This window comes from Schistocerca gregaria, chromosome 8, assembly GCF_023897955.1.
Source record: "Schistocerca gregaria isolate iqSchGreg1 chromosome 8, iqSchGreg1.2, whole genome shotgun sequence".
Taxonomy (NCBI): Eukaryota; Metazoa; Arthropoda; class Insecta; order Orthoptera; family Acrididae; genus Schistocerca; species Schistocerca gregaria.
The window spans coordinates 354,714,691-354,734,166 of NC_064927.1; the positions used below are offsets into that span (position 1 = coordinate 354,714,691).

General features: G+C 38.9%; 1 protein-coding gene across 3 annotated transcripts in view; it reads right to left on the reverse strand.

Moving 5' to 3' along the window:
- The window catches only part of LOC126284814 (arginine/serine-rich coiled-coil protein 2-like), a 67,724-nt gene that overhangs the window by 12,887 nt on the left and 35,361 nt on the right, over positions 1-19,476 (reverse strand). For all 3 annotated transcript variants that reach the window (XM_049984011.1, XM_049984012.1, XM_049984013.1), the window contains one exon: positions 2,993-3,210. In XM_049984011.1, the coding sequence (XP_049839968.1) occupies positions 2,993-3,210 (218 nt within the window). The remainder of the gene's footprint in view (positions 1-2,992; positions 3,211-19,476) is intronic.

Here is a 19,476-nt window from a genome sequence, read left to right on the forward strand (position 1 = left end):
GTACAATGATCCAATTAATAGTTTAGTCAGATTGTCAAGCATGACTACTACCAATACTATTTCGCAGGAACTATCTACTTCAATTTCACTACAATGTAAACTACTTCTGACAGCAATAAATACTCCACCACCAACTGTATTTCATCTATCCTTTCTGAACACTGTTAGAGCATTTGGAAAAAATTTCAGCTGTACTTATTTCCGGCTTTAGCCAGTTTTCTGCGCCTATAATTGCCTGAGCTTCAGTGCTTCCTATTAGAGCTTGGAGCTCTGGTTGTTTCCCAACACAGCTACGATAATTTACAAATTCAGTACTGATCATTTCTACAACTACCTTACTGTGTTTTGCCTGCCTCCTTTTAGATGGACACCCTTTCTGTCATTTCCCGAGACCCACTAACCTAAAAAAGTACATAGTCCCTTCCACACAGCCCCCGCTACCCGTGTAGCCGCTTCCTGTGTGTAATGGACTCCTAACCTATTAAGCGGAACCCAAAAACCCCCCACCCAATGGCGCAAGTCAAGGAATCTGCAGCCTAAACGATCAGACAATCGCCTGAGCCTCTTATTCAGATCCTCCACTCAGCTCTGCGCCAAAGGACCACAGTTGGTTCTATCGACGATGTTGCATACAATGATTTCTGCCTTAATCTCGCAAGTAAGACTTTACCATTTCCACTAGCTGCCCGACACCAGAGAGAATCTCCTCTGATCCAAAGTGACACACATCATGGGTACCGACATGAGCCACCACCTGCATTTGGCTGCACTTTGTACTCTTCATGGTCCAGAACCACCCTTTCCACATCCAGAATGACTCCTCCTGGTATGCACACTGGCTTCTTTCCCCTCCTTGGGCTTGTTCCTTAGGGGCCCCATTACGCGCGTAACATTTGAGCTCCCAACTACCAGCATATTTGAATGTCCAGACCTTGCTGGCCAAGAAGCTTCCTCTGGAACAGGGTGGACGACTGCATCCAACTTAGAGATTTTGTCAGCCACAGATAATGACCGAAATCTGTTCGTCAAATGAACTAGGGAGGCCCTATAATCATCCACTTGGAAAGTCTTTTGCCTTGCCAGACTTTGGAATGATCTCCCGCTCAAACCATAGGTGAAGGGCCAACCTCAGTGCAGGCATTACCCAGAGCGGCCACAGCAGTGGACCAATCAGGGGACGTGTTGAACATGCTTGATGTCCCTCGCATCCCCAAGTCTGACCCCCCACTGTGATGCTAGTTGGCAGCAGCCTCAAGCTGTGTATGGGAGCCAACAGCCTGGAGATGTGATCGAAGGGTCACCAACACAGCTCACATCTGTACACAGCATTTTTTGCAGCAGGAATTTGAAGTGCTCTCTCACTGACATTCTGAGCTACAATAACCAAAACAAACAAAATCCTGTACAATAGGAGGGTCGATAACAGCAGCAGTACTGTACGTTACACTGTTATTGAAATAAAAGCTTATGCCTAGTAAGCACTCGAACATTCAAGAAATTACAAAATAAACTAGTGACTACACAGGTATCTGTAAATAAGTTGATATAACAAACGAATTATGTACTCGCCGTGTTAGCAACAGGAACTCAAGGTGCTCTGTCACTGACAGTCGATCTGACACAGAAATGGCAAATGTAACAGTATTTCAAACTGTCTGGTTTCTACAAATATACAGTGAATCCTATTTTGACACCTTTCCAGGGACGTTAAAAAAGTGGCATAAAAAGTGGGAACTAACTTATTAAGCAGTGAAAGTTACAGGATCCCTCCTTGCATTTTCGTAGTTTATGTAACATACATAATAGGTAACACAATATTCATTCCGGGCTTGTTTATTATCCAATAAAGGTGTACTAAGTTTAGTCACTGACATATATGGAACTTTGAATATCTGGTAAGCAGAAAGGTTTGACTTAATTACATTCACTATAATCGATGTTTTGGAAAGCCTGTAATTCATTATATAAACAATGACACACTGCACCAGTTACATACTTTTTTTATCCTTAGCATGGCACTTTTCAAGAATTATTCTCATTGTCAAGTGCAAATATTTACGAATTTTGTCTTATGTTTGCATGTGTGTTGTCTGCACCTCTTACACTGTAGTCATCTTTTTGAGGTTATACGGTACTGTGCCTGCACGCACGCAAACAACTATCACTCACATTGTTTGTGTGTGAAATGTCACAAAAAATACTTTTTCATATGTTCAAAATTGATAACGGAAAAAATTCTCTAAACACATTTTGTTAAGCATGGAAACATATATAAATCTGGTGCAGCGTTGCAGTATTTAAACCAGAAACATTTCAGCAATGCAAAGACTGCAAACTCGCCAAGTTGTCAAGTAGGGCAACAAAAAACTAAACAACAGAACACGGATCTCAGGTGTCATGACAATTACAATGCTCACAAAATTGCCCACGCACCTTAATGACAGTTTGAAAACTGTTGTGATCGGACATTATTCAAACAAATCTAGTTACCCCCATCAGCCAAAGGAGATCTTGGGCAGTGGCAGGAGATAAAGCACGAATTGTCTCTACTTTCACCAATTAAGATCTGTTGATTAGAGCACCCAGCTGTCAAGCAATTTAACCATTAACATAAACACTATTTGAAGGCCAACACCAAGCCAAGCATCATTTTACGCCAATTATGTCAGTTTTTTTCTACAAGGACATAGTTTCACAAAGTGTAAATCATGGTAAAATTATGTTTCACAAAGTGTAAATCATGGTAAAATTATAAATGTGCTAGCACAAAATCAGGTGTGAATTAACATTGTTAACATAGAAAGTTTGACAGGAGCAACAACGAATGTTGCAGCCGAAATGTAAAATAGACGTTATACTGTACTTGGAATCAGTCTCACACTGAGTGTGTTATGGTGCGTGAAAGTGAGATTAGAGAAATATCTGTGTTAGTAGGTGCTTTCAGTTTAAAGTCTGACAGCAAGCAGTTCTCCAAGCACAAAGTTTTAATTACCTTGTTGCCCCATAAGAGACGCCTCTTCTGCATTTGTTCAGCATAACGTGCAGGATTCATTGCAGCTGGATTGTAATATTTTGGAAATTCTATTCCAGTAGTAGACTTAATCTGTCGAGCCTGCTCTTCTGCTGAACGCTGAAGAAGTTGCTGTGGTGTTACAGGTTGTGCCGTAGGATCATTTGGTGCTTTTATTTCAATTCCAAGACGTTCCAAAACTGCACAAAATAATCATCACATAGTCAAGCTATTCCTATACTGAAATACCCTCGTTAGTAAGTTTAGCTCACATATGTAAAGCAAACTGTATCTATTTAACTTATTGTACACAATCTATTCCAAGTTGCAGTGATAATTCTTTAATTTCATTAGAAAATACACAAAAATAAAATTAAAATACAAGTCTTAACTACTGAAACATGTCTTCACTTTGTCACTTGAACTAACTTGTGGTTTAGATAGTTTTCAATAGTATAACACAGTAAATAACATTCTGTAAAATATTGGTATTTTATATTACAATTTTTAAAACATGTGAAACCATGAAGCTATGTACGCGCAATGCTTAGTTAATGTCAGCCGTGGAAAAGAATTTGCATCCAGGACATAGAGCTCACATGAGCAAATTTTGTCAGCACTGGGCATTTCCACTCGTGTGGGGTTGTGGTACAGGTAATAGACATGTTTTTCAATTGTTGCATTTCTACACTATCAAAATGAAGATGCAGACTAGCATTTACTGAACCTAACTTTTTGTGGGTAGGATACAAAACAATCACACAAGGGACAGCAAAATCATGCAAATAGAAAAATATAACAGTTTATCACTCCAACTGAGACAAGTTACTTGTACCTTATATGCAACTATTCTGACAGTATTAGTGATTAAAAAGGGAAGAATAAAACTTTAGACTACTTTCCACAATTGCTACTTGATTGGGGATTAAGGAACTAAACAGCTAGGACTAAACAGCAGAGTCACCAGTCCCTTGGTCCATGGATAGTTCATCTGGAATTAGTGACATCCACAAAGTATGTGTCCTGATGATGACAGTACGTAGGATGGGAAGACCAAGGCATCGAAGGCAATAGGGTCATTCCATGCCAAGTGGTCCAGAGGCTCCCACATTACCCTCATGGATTTTGATGAAATTTTGTATGAACATTCACACATGTTCCCAATGAACACTGGTAAAGTTTCTGTTTCAGAAATTCAATACTTTCTGAGATACAGTCACTTGTTTGAGACTATAGCACAGCTTTCTATAGTGCGTCTCTCTCTCTCTCTCTCTCTCACACACACACACACACACACACACACACACACACACACACACACACACAGAGAGAGAGAGAGAGAGAGAGAGAGAGAGAGAGAGAGAGAGAGAGAGAGAGAGAATTATTATTAAGAATGAATGTAAATCGTAAAATTTATTTGCATAATCATCTAATTATTAGTTGCCTGTTTAATGAACAACACCAGCTTACTAATGGAAAAGAAGTGTAGAAATGAGTTGCTATGGTCCATGGTGGCTTAATCATTGCTAGTTACATTTCACCTGAGAAAACCAGCATTCACATTGCCATAGGGGCCATGTCCGATAGCTTAGCAACAGCCACGGGTGAGTTTCCTTACCACAGGATCCCAAGCCTGATAAGGGTTTCTTTACACAGGTTCCCAAACCTGATAGTAAAACTATTTAAGTGCCCTACGTAAAATTAGAAGGCACTCTTGGGTTCCTTAGATTGTTTCCTCTAACCTATTTCAATTTTTGATATGCTACATTGATTTTCTGATGAATATCGAGAGGAATGGTGTATTGCCGGCCAGACGAATTTACTGATGGATCTGGAATAACTGCAATAATGTGGTGTTCCGGAACCCAGCACTTGTCACTTCTTGGTGGCCAATAAAATGAATTTGTTGGATCATTTGGGTGCATAAAGTTTATTAATGCATCCCTTTGCTATGTGGAGGTCTCACAGATATTCCCAATGCACCACACGTTTTCATAGATGCATGCAACATATTGTCCTGGTTGGAGAGCAGACATTAATATGCCTCCTCCATTACTGTGACTCATTTCAGCTAGAAAAGCTGAACAATCATTTGAAACTCTGCTGACCTGAATTGTTGTTTCATCAATAGGTAAAAAGTGATGATTTTCTCTAGTGCCTGCTACAGTTTGTCCAAGTTTAAACCTCTCTTCTTGTGACAATATTTTTTTTCTCTCAATTTCATCTTTACTGACAAAAACAAATGTAATTCCATTAATGTTTTCAGAGCAGAAGTGAAACAGATCCAGGGGAGTAAGAATTTGTCCATTAAGTGGCCATTGCAAGCTTGTTCTTGCTGCTAACCGCTTTGTTGTACCTCCAATCCCATCACAAGGTGATTTCCCGTGACTAGTAGCAAAAAAATTCCATTCGGATGTCATTCCAAAATCACTCTTATGATAGCACAAATTTACGAAATTCTTGAAATTTTTATATTGAGAACTGGAGCCATCACTGAAATAATGAATGTGGGATATCTGTGCAAACTGTGCTTTTGTATATTTGATGATCATCTTGATAAAAAGGTAAACTGTAATAGTGTCAAGCTGCAATCACTGATAATGCAAAAACTTAAAGATTCTACTTTCTCATTTTGACAAAAGTATATAAAAAATGGATGAATTGTTGCTTGACTATTGTCCCAGTGTAAGCCTTGCACAGCATCCCGAACGATAAAAGAATAATTTTGTGTGAAATCCATTAGGACAACAAGCTCTCTGTCTTTCAGTTGATATTTAAGATGCAAGCTTTGATGCTTGGCAATGTAATGATGGCATGACAGACTCCATATTTTATTTTTCACATCTTCAATAAATTCACCCACTACCATTTGCTTCGTGTCCAGTGTGGCCCGATCGATATGTATCCATTGCTTAAACACTAACTTCCTGTGGCTCATGATCTAGGAAATAACTGGCAATCTCAGATGCTATAGCTTCGGGCCCAGGACACCTTTCACAGCAATGTAGCATCCACTGTTGAGAGTTCAAACTGCAAACTGCCTTGCTGAGAATCTCCTTATAATTTTCACGTATACCAGCTCCGCTAAGCATAAGCTTAACATTTTGGTGAATTGCACAGACGCAAACTGCATGAATTCCAGTTGATCCTATTGTTACACACCATTTGGATCTAAGTTCACAAAACTTAGAGAACCCATTTCTGGACCATTTATTTATGAACTGTAGATTAAAACTGAAGAAACTACAAAAAGGTTCTAATTTAAGGAGATGGGACCTGGATAAACTGAAAGAACCAGAGGTTGTAGAGTGTTTCAGGGAGAGCATAAGGGAACAATTGACAGGAATGGAGGAAAGAAATACAGTAGAAGAAGAATGGGTAGCTCTGAGGGATGAAGTAGTGAAGGCAGCAGAAGATAAAGTAGGTAAAAAGACGAGGGCTGCTAGAAATCCTTGTGTAACAGAAGAAATATTGAAATTAATTGATGAAAGGAGAAAATATAAAAATGCAGTAAATGAAGCAGGCAAAAAGGAATACAAACGTCTCAAAAATGAGATCGACAGGAAGTGCAAAATGGCTAAGCAGGGATGGCTAGAGGACAAATGTAAGGATGTAGAGGCCTATCTCACTAGGGGTAAGATAGATACTGCCTACAGGAAAATTAAAGAGACCTATGGAGAAAAGAGAGCCACTTGTATGAATATCAAGAGCTCAGATGGAAACCCAGTTCTAAGCAAAGAAGGGAAGGCGGAAAGGTGGAAGGAGTATATAGAAGGTTTATACAAGGGCGATGTACTGGAAATGGAAGAGGATGCAGATGAAGATGAAATGAGAGATACAATACTGCGGGAAGAGTTTGACAGAGCACTGAAAGACCTGAATCGAAACAAGGCCCCCGGAAGTAGACAACATTCCATCAGAACTACTGACGGCCTTGGGAGAGCCAGTCATGACAAAACTCTACCATGTGGTGAGCAAGATTTATGAGACAGGCGAAATACCCTCAGACTTCAAGAAGAATATAATAATTCCAATCCCGAAGAAAGCAGGTGTTGACAGATGTGATAATTTCCGAACTATCAGTTTAATAAGTCACAGCTGCAAAAATACTAACACGAATTCTTTACAGAAGAATGGAAAAAACTGGTAGAAGCGGACCTTGCGGAAGATCAGTTTGGATTCCGCAGAAATGTTGGAACACGTGAGGCAATACTAACCTTACGACTTATCTTAGAAGAAAGATTAACAAAAGGCAAACCTACGTTTCTAGCATTTGTAGACGTGGAGAAAGCTTTTGACAATGTTGACTGGAATACTCTCTTTCAAATTCTAAAGGTGGCAGGGGTAAAATACAGGGAGCGTAAGGCTATTTACAATTTGTACAGAAACCAGATGGCAGTTATAAGAGTCGAGGGACATGAAAGGGAAGCAGTGGTTCGGAAGGGAGTGAGACAGGGTTGTAGCCTCTCCCCGATGTTATTCAATCTGTATATTGAGCAAGCAGTAAAGGAAACAAAAGAAAAGTTCTGAGTAGGTATTAAAATTCACGGAGAAGAAATAAAAACTTTGAGGTTTGCTGATGACATTGTAATTCTGTCAGAGACAGCAAAGGGCTTGAAAGAGCAGTTGAACGGAATGGACAGTGTCTTAAAAGGAGGATATAAGATGAACATCAACAAATGCAAAACGAGGATAATGGAATGTAGTCAAATTACATCGGGTGATACTGAGGGAATTAGATTAGGAAATGAGACACTTAAAGTAGTAAAGGAGTTTTGCTATTTAGGGAGTAAAATAACTGATGATGGTCGAAGTAGAGAGGATATAAAATGTAGACTGGCAATGGCAAGGAAAGCGTTTCTGAAGAAGAGAAATTTGTTAACATCGAGTATAGATTTAATGGTCAGGAAGTCGTTTCTGAAAGTATTTGTATGGAGTGTAGCCATGTATGGAAGTGAAACATGGACAATAACTAGTTTGGACAAGAAGAGAATAGAAGCTTTCGAAATGTGGTGCTACAGAAGAATGCTGAAGATTAGATGGGTAGATCACATAACTAATGAGGAGGTATTGAATAGAATTGGGGACAAGAGGAGTTTGTGGCACAACTTGACAAAAATAAGGGACCGGTTGGTAGGACATGTTTTGAGGCATCAAGGGATCACAAATTTAGCATTGGAGGGCAGCGTGGAGGGTAAAAATCATAGAGGGAGACCAAGAGATGAATACACTAAGCAGATTCAGAAGGATGTGGGTTGCAATGGGTTCTGGGAGATGGAGAAGCTTGCACAGGATAGAGTAGCATGGAGAGCTGCATCAAACCAGTCTCAGGACCGAAGACCGCAACAACAACATATATTCTTATAGATAACATACATTTCCCATAAATTGCAAAGTAACAATCTTTTCTGCATGTATGTCTTTCTATCTAAAAGTCTAACAAATACTATCTTTTTTTCCAGGGCACACCTTACTATACTCGTCATCTTCAAAAAAATTTCGCACTCTACTAGCAACTTCTGCTGGTAATTTCCTGCTTTGCTTATTTTTGGGAAGTGCCAGAATGCCCTTCTCTGCCACAAGCTTCCGAGCGTTCTTCACCATTCTTTCGGACACGCTGAACTGAGCTGCTGTTCGTCTGACTGTCCACCTTACAGGTGCCAAGGATAAAATTTGCATCTGTTCTTTACGAATTGCATTCTACATCTTGGCTTTCAGTTCAGTCAGCAAATGTGCATAGTCGGCACAGTTTCCACATTCCTTAATTTCACTAGCATCTTTAATTTGTTGGTTTACTCCCATTGCATCTACAATTCTGTTTTTAAGCACATTTTGAGCCTTTTCACATATTGGGGCTTATCTCTCTAGCTTACTGTTCTCTTCAGGGGTGAAATACCGATAGACAATAAGCTACTATTTAATTCTTCTTTTGATGTAAAGTCCTCATCAGAATGTGATGATGAGGCTGATAAAGCTTCGTCCAAGTGTTTATTTAAGGTAGTCCTGCAAGCCGGACAAATTTTCTGACCTGGCTTTATGTTATTAACAAGCTGCTTCTTCAACATATCAGAAGCCTTATTAGCTGTTTCAGTATCAAGAATGCGAATTCCTGCCTTAACATTATCATTCACCTTCCCAAAGGGATTGAAGCATTTTTTTTGTAACCTCTCATATTGTGTCAATAACAGGGCTACATGGTGTAGGCAAACTTGAGAGTTATTGTCCAGCTTTGCTTCAGAACATCGGACCAACAACTCTCTTTCCTCATCACTAAAATCCGCAGACCATTTTAAAGCAGCTTTTTTGGCAAAGGAAGTGACATGACACTTTGTTCCACTATCTCCTTGCCCAAATGAGCAGGAAGGTGTGCTGTTCCCTTCTGCATCCATCTCTAATCAGTAACTAAATAATTTATTTGGCCACTAAGTGCAAATTATAATCTGCTTAAATTTCAGACAAATTGCTACTGAATGAAATTATACACAATGTATAATACCAATGAAAAAATCAATATGCTATAAAAGACACAATCAAAACAATTTTTTGTAAATTAGATTACAAAATTTGATGGTCGTACGAATCACTTAACAAGCCACACACAGTCAAGAGAACCCACTCACTATGCTGCAAACACACCAATGAAATACTGACTGTTCAAACAAGGCTCACAATAATGAAAAACTGATTGTTAAAGTAGTTGTTGCCATTATATTTTCTATAAACAGTGAATTTGTGAATTTTCTCTGTCAAACTGGTGTTTACGTATTTACCAAGGTAGTAGGCTACATTTAAGTGTGATTAAATACAAAATTAAAACTCTCAGATGTTTAACCAACCAATTGCCTAATAACTTTAAGACAAAAATTCACAGGTTACAGCACCTAGGTATTAAAATCTCTGCAATATTGATTGGAAAATTTCTTCACTTCATGCATGATTCAAACAAACCGATTCTTTTTTGGAAAAATGTTTTATACAATTGAATCCAAAAATTAGGTTTTCATTTTCCACTTGTAAATATTTTACAATTTTAAGAAGTACAAAAAATATGAAGCTATTATTCATTGAATTCTTTATGATCTTTCTGTTTTTTACAAATGGGAACAGTTTTACGCAGATGAACACTTACGATAGAAGCAGAAGGGCTACTTCTCATAGTTTTCAAGTTTTTCTAACAGTCTCATTGCCTATTTACCAGATATTTTGATTTCAATTATTCAAGGCACTAATAAACATTTATTAGGCATAATAAAAGGTTTCAGGTATAATTTGAGTGCCAGAAAAATATTTTCAAACTTCCAGTGCGCTTCTTTGATGATGCTACTTTCTAGGGCCTTATATGCTTGCATTGCAAAACCAAATCAACTTTTCTAGATAGTTTAGAATATGCTCTTTCTAATGACCATAGTTTAGAAGAATTTGGAGAAAACACTTTTTTGAAAAAATTGACTGAAAATACCCATTTTTAGCACTTTTTGAAAAATTGTCAACTTCACCCTAGATTTGTGAAGTAATAGAAAGCAATAGGAGAATGAAATTTTATATTCTAAGACCTTGTGTTGGTGCGTTATGGTGTGCAAAGTTTCATGTACATCCCATAATTACTTTTGGAGATATAAAAAACTGAAGTTCCCTTTTAAAAAAAAAAAAAAAAAAAAAAAAAAAACAGCTATTTTTCGCCCAACTTTGCTTCAAATTATCTATATGAAAATTGCTCAGAAATCCTTTCCTTAATATTTTACTTTAAAGAGCTCTAAAAGTTGTATAAGATGGCCAATTTTGTTTCTTACATGCAAATACTTACAGAGATGTCTCAAAGTTGCTGAAAATTCAAGAATGCACTATTGGAAGCTGTGCTATGGTGTCAAACAAGTGACTATATCTCAGTAAGTATTGAATTTCTGAAACTGAAGCTTTACCAGTGTTCATTGAGAACATGTGTGAGTGTTCATACAAAATTTCATCAAAATCCATGTCATGTGGGAACATTTCTTGATATTAGACCACTTGGCACGGAATGGCCCAATACTGATGCCAGGGGTGAGAAAGGATTTACAAAGAACTGTATGGATCAGACCAGTATGTAGGTCAAGTGAGGGGTCTCCCAGGGCTCATCCTGTGGTGAGAAAAGCCCCACCCTGTATCCAAACCCTGTCAGCCTGATGAAGGACGAAGAGCAAAGAATATTTTCTACTTGACAGATTCAAGACAGTAAAAGAGAAGAGGCTAGATACAGCCCATAGTAAAACAAGAGAAGAGAAACAGGTAAGGTAGCTGGTGAATGCCCCAAGGGCTCTGCACACAACGGGAGTTGTACTACCCACAGCAGTCGCACCCCTGCTCCAGTGTGGCAAAGCATTAAAGAGCACCCACTATTCAACAGATACAAAATAGGCAGAAAAGGAAACAAACCATACCTAAAAGCAATTAAAACAGAATAAAGAGGTGTTCTCAGCAGACCCCAGATCCAGCATGCAACAGATGCCCAAAACCCAACCATCCTGTCCCTGCCTCGAAGGAAGCGTCAAATCTTCTGACAAAGATGGTGCATTGAAGTACCAAAACTGGTAGCTACACAGTAAGTGACAACATAAGGGCAGTTGTCTTACAAACTCAAAGTTGGTGTGGACTGCCATTTTAAATGCTAATGACTGAGGCAACGCTGAAATTTTCACGGCAAAAGGAAAGTTTGTTGTGATAAAGTCAACAAGCCATTTTAGAACAATATGACTGTGCCTTGGAAATGGTGGACCATATCACCTGCCTGATTCAACACGCTACCGCACATTCCATTCCCTAGTCTAGCAACCACCTGACAATGGTGTGGTGGAATGATGAATGTAATTTATCAATCAGAGCCAGGCACGCAGCTTTGCAGAAATTAAAACACTGTTCATCTACAGAAAATCTTCGTGCCTTCAGGTCTGCAAGAGCACAAGGGAAGTGAGTGTTCAAAGGACAGAAGGAATTCCTGACTGTCACTAATCAGTCCACTTCCACTGCGTAAGACAGATTCAACAAGGCAGCTTTCAGCCAAGGGCGTACACCTCCCCTTACAACTTTGTTGAGAAAAGAGGGCTTCATGAACACGCCTACACAAGGCAGAGGTTTTAGCTGAACACTTTTATACTGTCACTGCATCAGCCAGACAAACTCCTGCAGTCCAGGTCTTCTGTAGAACTGTACAGATGAGGGGGCTCCGCTTTACTTCACGCAACGAGGAGGTCTACGATCTTCCATTCTCCTTGTGGGAATTGAGTCAGCTCTGCCCATTACCAGTTACACTTCTCCAGGGCTGGATCAAACCCATTATGCCATGTTCCATCTTCTGGGCCCTTGAGCTGAAGTCAAGCTCCCATTTCATTTCGATCAGATCTAGTTTGATGGACAGTATCTGTAACAGTTAATGGAGAATGGCCATTACCAGTTATGTGGGTAAGACTCTTCAATGCAAGGTCAACTGCAGCCTTGTCTGGTTCTTCAAATTCCATGGCCACCTACTCCCATTGCAATTTCTGGGAACACTGTTCTGCCGTTGCCAACTTAATTCTACTGAAGACAGCAATACAAGATACCTTATGTCTAAATCATTTGGCGTGTTGCTTGACCTTGCAAAACCATAGCACATGTCACCATTTGGAGGTACAACATCATTCACCAACTTCATGAATGGGAACTACGTGGTTATCTGCTGCTTTTTATCCAATCCTTTGAGGACTGGTGCTTTCGATTTTGCATTGGTGATGGCTTGTCTGATTGCAATGCTCAGGAGAATGGGGTTCCACAAGGCAATGTACTCAGTGTCACAGTGTTTGCAATCACTATCAATGGCATCTCCTCTGCTGTCAGGATCTCTGTTAAATGTTCTGTTTATGGATGACTTCACTATATCCTGTTGACCATCCTGCAAGTCAGCAGACAAATCCACGCTGGAAACTAGTCACCGGAATGCAAAGTCTTGGCCATTTCCCATTGAACAGTCTGCAATAGCTGAGAAACAAAGGTTAATGGCTAAAGATCGCACTGCAGCTCTAGAAAAGTGTGTGATCTGCCTGGAGTTCAAAAGGCAGATGTTCTCTCAATGAATCAGGCACTTGATAATCGAACCCCTGAAGCAAGTGATGGCTGAACAGCATCTGCATCCAACAAGTCGTAAGGTGAATTGTTTAAAGAACACACTGTTTAATTTTATCCATTTTTGCAGCTGCAAACCTGACTGTATTCAGTACACTGGAAGTATGAATTAAAAAATACTTTGTCACAAATTTTCTTGTTTTATTACATACATGATGAATTTCGGACCCTGTGGGTCCATCCTCAGTGTAAGTTGTTTTAATATGATCTATTGTTGATCTTGAATGAGGTGAAATGCATGTTTCTGTCATGAAAAGGTCTGATGTTAGCTTATGAATTTCGTACGTCAAATGCAGAAAATATGTACAAAACAATGGGAAAAATGAATAGTGTAAACCTACCACAAAATCCAAGAAAAATGTTTTTAATACCATCATATTGGTATCTCCATCTGGTTCATGTATATCACTTCACTCAAGAGGTACATTTGCATACACGTTTCACAGATGTTGTTGTTAAAGGTGTGATCAAATCTAACTTTTTTTAGTAGTGCCACAGATCTAATTATTAATCAATTGACATATGCAAGGAATAACCCTACAATAGGTCTTTAAAATTACTGATTTAACAGTGACTTGTGATATCTGTTTATTCTTTTAACACAGATGCAACAACTGATTTTTGAGGTGGTTGAGCCTGAAAACATTTGTGTGCTCTTGAAAACTGGTTTTGAAGTTTTTGCCTTTTCTCCCTACATTGTAGAGATAATGTGGATGAAGTCAGTAACTGCTGTTATTACACATATTTACAATTAGTTAATACACTACACGCATTAATAAAAGCTGCTGAAGGGCATTCTGAAAGTATTGTACGCGAAATGTAATCTGAAATCACACACAGGCACCAAAAGAAATTAGAGGCCATACATCTCAAACTGCATCAGGAACAGGACAACCATCCACCCAAACAAATATAGTTTTATGAAAAAGTCATAAACCACCAAACTGACATCACATTCGGTGAAAAATGACAGCATCTATTCAGGGAAGGGATAAAACACCACTTTCAGATGAAGTAACAGTAACCTAAAAAATTCCATCTTACACACTAAAAACACAGCTGACTTAGTAGACCTAAATTACACTGAACAGATAGTCCAGCACACAACATTAATAAAATTACTCAAAAATAGTTAATAAAAGCAATTTCCTCTTCACAGAAAAACAACTAAAAATTTGCATTTTAATGAATCCCACAGCCAAGGCAGAGCTCGACCTAAGACCCATAGACCTCATGTTTCGCTGAGTCCTATTGTTAATTCTAAAAATACATCTGCCTCCACTGTCTCTTAATTACTGAATGAAATTCTGAAGCAGTACCAGACACCAGACTTTTGATAAGTCATACTCAGTTAAGAACACACATGAATTAACTAAAATGAAACATACAGTGGAAACTCTGCTTTTACATAAAAAAAAGGGAGGTGGTGTAAAATGAAGGAAAATGTAAAATGTGGGAAACTGCATTTTAAGCTATACAAGTTCCATATATGATATCCCTGCACTTTTGCATTTTATGTATGATATATGTACATAACAGGCGTCAAATACTTGTGAGGGACTTTTTTATTATGTAACGAAAACCGTTGATATAACTGGAACTGGTAACCCTCTGAAAAGTAGAGACATTTGACTCAATTTCATATATCATAATTGAAGTGTCTGGAAAGCTTGCCACTGTCATTCATTATTTAAATAATGAAACAGTTACATACCTTTTCATGCATAGCACAACATGTTTTGAGAATTTTTCCATTGTCAAGTGCAAATATTTAAAAAGTGCTTAAAACCACGCACAAGAAAACTACCACTCACATTGTTTGTTTGCTTAACACTACAAAACACACACACACACACACACACACACACACACACACACACACACACACACACACACACACACAAATACTACACTTGAAAACAAGAATAAATTCTCAAAACAAGTTTTCCTCAGCATGAAAAAATATGTAATTGGCACTGTGTTTAAACCAAAAACATCTAAGCAACACAAAGTCAGTGAAGTTGTCAACTAGTGCTACAAGTGGCCAAACGGGAAAACTTGCTAAATATAGTTCGACAGAGACGTACGATGATCACAACAATCACAAAACTCTGCATGTGCAGTAGAGAAAGTTTGGAAATGATTGTTATTGGTCATGACATTTTCATTCAAACAAACCTAGTTACTTCCACTAACCACCACGCTGAGCTGAGCTTGGCATTGGCAGGAGACACGGCATGAACTGTTTCAACTTTTACGCGTTTACCGGTTTAGAGTAGAGCACCCTGGTGTCACAAAACTTAACCGTGTAACATTCGTAAGCACTGCTTGACGTTCAGCGCTGTGAAAGCATAATTTTACATCAGTTTTTTCTCCGGAAATATTTTTTCGTGAAACATCAATCACGGGAATTTTGTAAATATGCTGACAAAATCAGGTGCGAATTAATTTAGTGGACACAGGAAACCTGACAGGGCAGGAAAAAAAATTGTTGTAAGTGGTGGGACAACTTTAATTTCAGGAATGTAAAAGCGGGGTTGTACTATGAAGCAGGTTGTTTATGTAAAGGCAAACTGCTGGGCCATCCCCAAGCGTCTGACACAGACATCAAACGCATCCGCCATAGTTTCACTAGAAGTCCACAGAAATTTGTTCATCATGCAGCTCGGCAATCAACATGCCCCCAATGTCTGTGTGTCTTGTGTTGCGTCGAAGTTTACACATGAAACTGTACAAAATTCAGCTACTGCAAGCTCTTTGTGAAGGTGACGGACAACAACGCATGGAGTTCTGTCATTTCGTTCTTGGTAGGATGGAGGATGACAGTTTTCTCCCACACTAAGTGTTTAGTGATGAGGCAACATTCCATTTAAATGAGCCATCATGTGAGAATATGGGGTATGGAACAACCACATGAAGTTGTACAACATGAGACAGACTCTCCAAAATTTGGAGTGTTTTGCGCAGTTTCACAGAAAAAGGTGTAGGTCCATTTTTCTTTGCCGACAACTCTGTTACAGGTAGCACTATCTTGATATGCTTGAGAACTTTCTTTTCCCACCGTTGGAGACTGATTTAAATGACTTCATTTACCAACAGGATGGGGCACTGCCACACTGGCGTATGGAGCGCAGGAATTTTTAAATCAAAGAGTTATTGAATGATGGATCGTTCACACTGGACCAAATGATTCAGCCTTACATTACTGGCCTCCAAAGCCACTGGACATGACTGTGTCATTTTTTATGAGGGTTTGCAAAAGATTGTTTATGTGCCGCCATTACCAACAAAGAATGAACTTAGACATCGCGTAACAGTAGCTGCAGAAGCTGTAACTCAAGGCATGCTTGCTGCAGTGTGGGAACAATTTGAATACCGCAACTGACATGCTGTGCATCTCAAGGGGGGGCATACTGAACACCTATGAAAAGATACAAAAAAAAACTTTATGTGCCAAATCGGATGTCTCTTTTTGAATTAACCTTTATTTCTCAATCATCTGGAAAGTACGTTCTTTAAAGAAAACAACAGACTCCAAAATAAAATATTACTGGATATATGTTGATGATACCTTGCTGATAATATGAAATTCACAACAGAACATGAAGACAACAAAAGCATAATTTTTTTGGATTTTATCACCAACCACCAACAAAAACTTAAGTCCAACATACACAGAATACAAACATACACAGAAATAACAATGGATAACTCATCATGCCATCGCACAACACAGAAATATGCTGCATTTAGGTCAATGCTATGCTACACACAGTACATTAATTTGATTTACGAGAAAACAGCCTTAGGAATGAGCTAGATACAACAAGAAGTGTTGCTATAAACAATTGCTACACAGCCAAAACAACAGACAATTTACACAGACAAATACACAAAGTAAGGCCTACTGTCAAAGAAGAGAAAATGTTTGACAGTATCCTATACCTGGGCTCAAAAAAAGTTGCAATCTCGACTAATAAGAAGTTAGGATACTCACTCGTCCATAACATAAAATCGAATACATAAAAAGTTCAATGGCGGTGGAGTGTACAAAGGATCATGCCCTAGTTGTCCTGCCTACCATGTAGGGAAAATAGGCCGAAACATCAAAACCTGGTTTCAAGAACACACAAATGCTTTCAGGCTCAACCACCTCGAAAAATCAGTTACTGCACAGCATTTCTTGGAAACGAAACATACCATCAACAGTGTACAAAAGAACTTTGTACTATTACATACTGAAGCCCATGGAAGATCCTAAATCTGTTAGAACTGGAGATACACCTCCATAAAATCAAAAAACTACAATCTAGGTTAAATGAACAGACAGATTTCACAAGCCACAGTTATTTCAGTAATTTTAGAGATCTACTCTAAATTTATTCCCTACATATGTCAATTATTTAATAATTAGACCTCTGGCACTACAAATAATTTCATTTTTGGTCACACCATGTACACATCTGTGAACTGTGTGTGCAAATGAATCTCTTGAGTGAAGTGACATGCATGAACAGGATGGAGAAACCAATGTATGAAAAGTTAAAAACACTTTTCCTGGATTATGTGGCAAGTTTACAGCATTCATTTATTCCGCTGTTTCATGCATATTTTCCACATTTCATTCACGAAATTCATAACCTAACATGAAACCTTTTCGTGGTAGGAACATTTGTTTCACCTTATTCTAGAGCAACAATAAATCAAGTATTGCTGAAATGCATCACGTATTTGTTAGAACACAAAAATTTGAGGCTGCAGGTGTTTCTTATTTCATACTTCCAGAACACACTGTGATTTTAAATGGTGTCAGAACTTTCCTGCAACTGCTTGTATAGGTGTGGTAAGGAGAGGAGTGGCATCTATCATCATCAAAAACAGATACTCCACCCTTAACCCAATCTTCAGTAGCACTGCCTTTCCTGTAGGAGTGGTGGCCCCTTAATGTAGATAAGTCAGAGGATTTAAAACGAGTTTCTTGTCAGCAGATGCAGAACAGTCTCTCCTGGGCCAGGAGCTGTAATTCTTCCAAACATGATCTGTATCCATTCCAAGTTCCAGTGCAATACACAAACCACTGCAGATGCCGTTAATTAGCGATCGTTGTAACCGCCCTCTTCCCTTGGTGCTGGTGATTAACCTGAGAGGTCACTGGAAATGTGAGACAGTGCCCAGCTCTGGTTCTTCCATATGAATATCTGTATCCTCAAACACTAGATCACTATCTGAAAGGGAGATAACTCCCCAATCCAATGGTGGCGCTGCCACTTTCTTTGATTTCGAATGACTTTATCCTTACTTATGGGAGTAGTTGCATGTGTGAGTAGGGAGGATGGCTTAGTGGGCTCCTGATGGTGTGTAGTGGTATGTGGCTGAGGTCTTTCATTGATGGGTCCCAAAAAATTTGGGGTTCAAGTGTAGCTTTTCCTCCACAGATACAGTGAAAAGTGCAAGTACTTTTACTTGAATCCTGTGGTCTGGGTTTATGTGAGGCATCATACTTGGCAACTGGCTTCTTAAGGGCTGATGCAAAAGTAGCAAATGCCGAAGTTTACATAGCTTTTAAACCTTTTTTAGATTCACCACAGGGTTTGTCTCTCTCAACTTTCAACCCCTGAATTTTCCTTTCCTTGTTACAAAATCCAACTCTTCCTGCTCCATAATACTGGGTAATCTCCAGAGCAGTTTATACATTTTGGAGGAAGAGTACAGGAGTCACTGGGCTGAGTCTCCACAATTTCCACATACAGCCCTCCCACTTGATGCCACGGTGGTATGACCAAATCTTTGACTTTTGAAATATCGATTTGGGTTGGCAACAAATAGTCTAACCTTGAGATGGATATAAATGTGGCAATTTTTCCAATGTGCCGTTGACTCTCCCCATATAGTTCTGCACTTCCATGACATCCACTTTTTCCATTCTATACTTAGCTGCTTAGGGTCCATCTTCATTATATCAGAGCAGGTAACCACACCTTTACAGAAGTTAAAGGCAGTATGAAACTCAGCCACAACAGGGTAGTCACCTTAGGCCTTGTATCGCGGAAGCTTACATAATTTGACTTAACAGTTTGCAATTTTTCCAGGTAAAATGTAATTCCCTGAGAATTCCAGATTTTCGAGGAGAATCACTGCCCTGACTTTTTAAGGACCAAGCAATATCCTTCAATGCCTTTTGAGCATAAAAATTAGAGACCTTCCCAAAGGTTGTCTCTGCTCTCTTGATCGTAATGGAAGTGTTATGATAGACTAACCCTGGCACTATAATTCTGAGACATCTTCTCAGACAGTCTGACCAATTCAGCTTTCTTTGTTGGATGGGTGTAGGT